The sequence below is a fragment of the Pipistrellus hanaki genome, assembly GCF_964339955.1.
Source record: "Pipistrellus hanaki genome assembly, chromosome: 8".
Taxonomy (NCBI): domain Eukaryota; kingdom Metazoa; phylum Chordata; class Mammalia; order Chiroptera; family Vespertilionidae; genus Pipistrellus; species Pipistrellus hanaki.
In genome coordinates this window covers 11586534-11592533 of record NC_140510.1, presented here as the reverse complement: position 1 = coordinate 11592533, position 6000 = coordinate 11586534, and the positions used below count along the sequence as shown (strand labels likewise).

Genomic DNA, 6000 nt, shown 5'->3' with positions numbered 1-6000 from the left:
TGCTCACAGGGGGTCAATGTTCCTGTGTTGGGACTGCCCCTGTTGCAGAGCTGACTGGCAGTTGTGCCTGAGTTTCCAAAAGCATGGTATCATCTACTCTGTAGATCAACTGTAGCAAACATGGAATTTTCTAGACTGGCTTCTGCTGATTCAAAATGTATTCAAGGACTGGAAACTAATTTATTATTTGTATTAGGCCTTGTAGATGACAAAAAAGAGAAAAGATTCAACTGAGACCTCCTTGCACCAAACCAAATCAAACTTTTTAGAAACACAGACCAACATAATTGCCCCACTTATCGTAGGATAGGTCATGCCATACTTTTCCCAACAACAGAGAGGTGGCCTACAGTAAGCCCAGAATGTCGCCCACTCTTCTTCCCTACCACCTTTGGACAAATATCTGAATAATCTCCTAACTCCTCAAAAAGCTGTCAATTAGGGAGCTCTATAAGCTTCTCAACAAGAATAATGATGTTCCCCTGAACCTAAAATAATTTTCAAACTAACAGCTGTTTCCTCCTTCTGCCCTCCAAGTGCCACCTGCTCTTCAGCAATTTCTTTAACTTCACGGATATGAAAGTCCACAATGACCATATCCAGGGACCAGCCTAAGTGGAGATGTCCACAGTTCAACATATGGAATACCACTGCAAATACTGCTTTCCACCCAGCTCTGGAAGCAGCCATCCCTGCTATGCAGGCTCACTGGCCCTGGCACAGAAACCAATGGCTGCTGTTAATCCAGCATGAGATTTCCTTCACAGTCTAGACACATCAGCCCTTTATCACATATATGCGGGAACTGAAAATGAACATGACCTTCCTTGTGACTGTTCTGTGACCCATCCATTTGTCCACCACCTTTACGCTCTTACGTTTTATGGTCCAAACCTCCTGACTGGTATGTGTGCAAGGTTTATGCAGAATGAAGTGCAAACCTCACACTGGGAATTCCTGAACTTGACCGAGCTGCCGATCGCTGGGGCCAGGGCAGGAGCAGTGTTTGGTTGGGACTACTCATTTCCAGAGGTTCAAACGACTCTTCAGCCTTCCTTCCAAGGCCTCCAAAGTCTGGTCCTAGTCCGTATTTCTGGACTGGTCTCTAAAGCCTCTTGCACAGAGACCAGCCCATCCAATGCTCTTTCAGCAGGCCTTGTACTCTCTCACACCCTCTGGAATGTTTGGTCAGAATCATTCATATCTTTATCTATTATAAAATGGCCTTCCCTCTTATTTGTGCCTATTAAAATGCTGTGACCCGTTCACATGTAGCCCAAAGCCTGGCTCTGCACGAGTCTCCTGGATCTCTGCACACTTCGCTGCTCTTTCTCCTGACATCTGTGATTTATCACGTCCTGCCCGGGACTACAGCAAACGGCGTCTCTCCCCTCAGGGCTCAGACCATGGCCCTTCCACGGGGTAAGGCACGAGGAATGAGGGATGTACAAGGCCATCCACATGTTGCTATGACTGAAATGAGAGCTAGCGCATGACTAGGTGTCATTCTTATTTACGTCCTCAATGCGAGGCCAGCTTTCAGTGCCTGGTGAAATGAACGTGAGTAGTATGTAAGGATTAAGCCAATAGCAGGCCCTGAGTTTTCTTTCTAGTTAACACACCATGAAGCCTGCTGGCTGGCAATCTGAGGACACAGGAACAAGCAGCACCATGGCAAGTGAAGGGCTCAAGTGACCAGCACTCACATGGGTTGCTCCCTAAGCTGTAAAAGCCTGTGATTACTAAAGAAAATTCAAGGTGGCCAAGCTCTGGGTCATGTGGCTGTATCTGCTCTCTGGCCCACTGGCTGGGTGCCCGACTACGGGGACTGTGTTTGATACTTCCATCTCCCTCAATGCTCACTTGTCAATGGTTGTTCAATTAATATTTGCTGAACAAATTAATTTCTCTTTATTCAGAGAGTCCATACAGGTACCTTCATGTGTGCAAAATTACTGGAGAAATACAAGTTGAATCGACACAGAGAACAAATACTGCCCACACTTCTGCAGAGGATGAGTGTTATCTAAGCCACAATGTTTACACGGTCTGATTCCATCAACGACCATCACAGAGTTGGAATGGAAGCCAACAGGAGAGAGAAAATATCCAGGATGTGTAACTCATTACACCTGCATCTCTCTACCGTAGCGTTCAGAACCATCTCATGATCCTGTAGCTGATACGTGGCGTTCACAATAAATCACTGACGTCCGATGATGGCTGGGAGTTTTCAGGAGGCCTTGGCTTTCATCTTGGACAGCAGCACCTCGTTCCTGCGGCCCTCCTGGAGGGGAAGCAGAGAGAGTGTGTACAGAGAGGTGGGGCTACAGTGGTACCTATATGAGGCCCAGATGGTCTTGCTGTCCTCCCCCAGTCCCACTGGACATAACTGCTGACCAACTAAACCAGCCTCCTACCACATTGCCATCAGTGTGATGAAATTTCCCAGCAACATGCTGACCTTCAATACTAAAATAGCTATGATGACAACCACTGTCCACACTGTCAGACTGCAAACAGGATGACAAGACTAGTCACTGTCACTCCAAAAGACTTCCTGAAGTCTCTAAAACCTTAAAGGGGACAGAAGCTGAAAGCTGCCAATCCTGGATACTATAGGCGGCAAGGAGAGGAGGGGAGGTCCTTGGAGACAGACTAAGGAGCACAGCAGGGGAAACAGTAGACAAGTGCTTACTCTGATAACAGTGAAGGTTAAGAATATCCTTAACTTTAAGAAAGAGAAACTGCCGAAACAAAAGTATTTGTTCTCTGTGTCGATTCAACTTGAATTTCTCAGTGGACAGAGCGTCAGCCTGCAGACTAAAAGGTTCCAGGTTCCATTCCGGTCAAGGGCATATACCTTGGTTGTGGGCACATCCCCAGGTGGGGTTGTGCAGGAGGCAGCTGATCGATGTATCTCTCTCATCGATGTTTCTAATTCTTTATCCCTCTCTCTTCCTCTCTGTAAAAAAATCAATAAAATATATTGCCGAAACCGGTTTGGCTCAGTGGATAGAGCGTCTGCCTACGGACTGAGGGGTCCCGGGTTCGATTCCGGTCAGGGGCATGTACATTGGTTGCGGGCACATCCCCGGTGGGGAGTGCGCAGGAGGCAGCTGGTCGATGTATCTCTCTCATCGATGTTTCTAGATCTCTATCCCTCTCCCTTCCTCTCTGTGAAAAATCAATAAAATATATTTTTTAAAAAATCAATAAAATATATTAAAAAAAAAAAAAAAGAGAGAGAGAAACTCACTGAAGATGAGAAATAAGCATGAGGGGACACCTTCCCCCTTAAGAATGAGCTGTGTGAGATCTATTACTGTATGTGCTGAGGGACACTACTGAGGGAGTTCACTGGCCCCATCCCTGCCTGTGTAATTGACATATAGTGGTATAAGGTCACCTCTGCATCATTTTATATTCCATTTTTCAGACATCTTCAAAGGCTTCTCACTGTGTTCTCCTGTCCTCCTATTCCCACTGGCTTTCATAGCTCAGGATACATTCATTTACTAGCAAAAATCTCCACCCTTTCCCTGGCAAGTGTTTCCCAATGGTTAGAGCACCGGATGCAGAGAGAAGGATCTTGGGTTCGACTCCCAGTCAAGGACGCTCCCTTGACACAGAAATAAAGAAAAATACTGTAAAAACACGGCTATCTACATGTTCTATCTGGGTTCACTCCTGCCCCCAGTGGGGCCCTTTTGGGAGGCAATCGTCCATGCTTCTCTCTCACATCGATGTCTCCTCCCAGCCCCCTTACCCCTGCCTCCCTCCACTCTCTCTGAAAAGCAATGGGGAAAATACCCTCAGGAGATGCTTAACAGCAACAAAATCTCCACCCCTTCCCTGGGCCACGTCACAAGGAATTCTGCTTTACACTGAGAGGAGAATGTAGTAGTGGGAAGAGCCTGGAGAAGGTGAGCTTGAGGGCCAGGCCTCTAGCAGCCATGCTTTCCTGGAGACCCATCAATGTGGAAAAAACTTCATTTTACCCTCGAACCCTCTGCATTAAGACCCCAATGTCAGTGTTTGCATCTCCTCCCTGGGCATGAGTGCTCCCAGCTCCCTGGAGGCCCTTTGCTCCTTCTGGCAGCATCATGGCTCATGGTCACAAGAACGTTGGTTTATTAGACAAATGCCAGCTCACTGTAAGGCATACACTCATCTTCCACTCAGTGCCGAGGCCTAGCCAGCTTCTTGGACTGGGGTAAGGCTGAACTATTCTGTCAGAAGCAAGGTGCTCTGATACTTTTTGAACTAATACTTTTGGAGAGGGAGGCAGTTCATTTTTCTCGGGGGTAGGGAGAGAAAAACGGTGAAGTTTTAAGAAGAAAATTTTCCTTTCAAAACTTAGTTACTGAAGTTTGCTTGGGAGAAAAACCTTCCAATCCCCCACCTCCTAAGATAGGGAGGGATAGAGATGGAACAAGAACAAGTAGATAGTCATATTTTTATAGAACTTTTCTCTACTTCTGTGTCTTTTTTAAAATTCTCACAAAAGATAAAACAAAATAATGAATAAAGAAATTAGCCTAAGTTTTCACCCTCCTCGCCTTCTAAAAATGAGGCAAATACAACACAGAAGCCTGAGCCCTCTGCTGTGGCAGAGTCCCAGCAGGTGATTCTGTGCGTCACACCACACGGAGCAAAGCCTGAGCTGTCAGGCGGGCACCCAGGCTGTCACCCCAGGGGGGTGTGCACTGAGGAAGTCCCATGCAATCTACTAGGTGCCTTGTGGGAGACTACAGAATGATACTGTTTGAACACAGAAAGGGTCCTTTAGACATTTTTTTTTCTAGAATAAAAGGGAAAATGTCTCCTTGCCTCTGTTTCTTTCCTACTTAAAACTAAAGGGGCCTGCTATGTGCCAGACACAGAAGATCTGCTCACTCAAGATTATGTGTGCAAAGCCAGCTTCAGGCTTCAATGCTGGGCTACCATTTAAATCTTGGTTTGGTGACCCTGTGAGAGATGTGGTTTACCAACACAATTAACTGATGTAATACTGTGATTAAGGTGATTTGTGATTTCAGAGTATGTGCTGTTTTCTGGCAGACTTGTTATTAACAAACTTTCCCAGGGGGAGGGCATGAATTAATGTGCTCAATTAACGTGGAACAAACCACATGCAATAAAGAGAAGCGAGATTCTGGACAACAGTACTGTGCTCTGCATGATGAGTCATTATTGGTGCTGGGCCCAGGATGTGGTGGGGAGTCAGAATTCAGGAGCAGAAGACCAAGCATGTGGGCAAGAGGCAGGTAAAGAAAGCAGGACAGGGAAGGTTCTGGGAGAAGATTCCACCCTGGATGGAAGTCCAACTTTCAAACTAGTTTTCTACCCCAAATGAGATCGTCCTTGGAACTGCAGCATGTGAAATATCAGAATTCCTCTGGCTGAAGGTCTGAGGAGCAGCAAGCAAGCCACCACACCTCAGAGGAGCTTGTGGAAGGAACTTTAAGGTTTGGGAACACTGATATATGGTTGCTAAATTAAAATTTTTGAAACAAGAACAAAAGAGCAATGCACTATCATCATTATTTTGTAAGAGGAAGGTAATTTTAACATAAACAAGAGGCCATGCTATTTTTTAAAGAGGTGAGGTTGTTAAATAAAAAACAGTTAGCTGTCTGAAGAACATATTACATCTCTCCTCCCTAACTTGCTTTGGACAGAAGGACCTGGTCTAGGGGCCTTCCCTGGCTCTGAAGGTCCCCCCCGTGTCTCTGCTTGGAGAGAACTGTCTCAGGAGGCAGGAACACAGAAGTATTGACCTTTAATACACCTGAAGGAACCTTTGGTAGGAGGTCACCCTAAGTCTTCAGCCCCGAGAGCCTGTGGTGCAAGAATGAACTTTTCCATTTCACTTTTATTGCTTTGACTTTGACAACACATACTTAGCCTCCCAACTTACTTGTTTTTTGTTTCTGCAGAGCAGTGCTGGCATGTGCAAGCAACTTTTGAAACATAATTCCCAGGCCAGGCCTTCTC

The 6000-nt window shown here is 46.0% G+C and overlaps 1 protein-coding gene across 1 annotated transcript in view; it reads right to left on the bottom strand.

Annotated features, from left to right (window-relative positions):
- Nucleotides 1–1881: 1881 nt before the first annotated feature.
- CCDC93 (CCC complex scaffolding subunit CCDC93) overlaps nucleotides 1882–6000 on the bottom strand; it is a 72785-nt gene continuing 68666 nt past the window's right edge. The window contains exon 24 of the mRNA XM_084892553.1: nucleotides 1882–2287. Coding sequence (XP_084748679.1) covers nucleotides 2234–2287 — 54 coding nt within the window. The 3' untranslated portion in view covers nucleotides 1882–2233. The remainder of the gene's footprint in view (nucleotides 2288–6000) is intronic.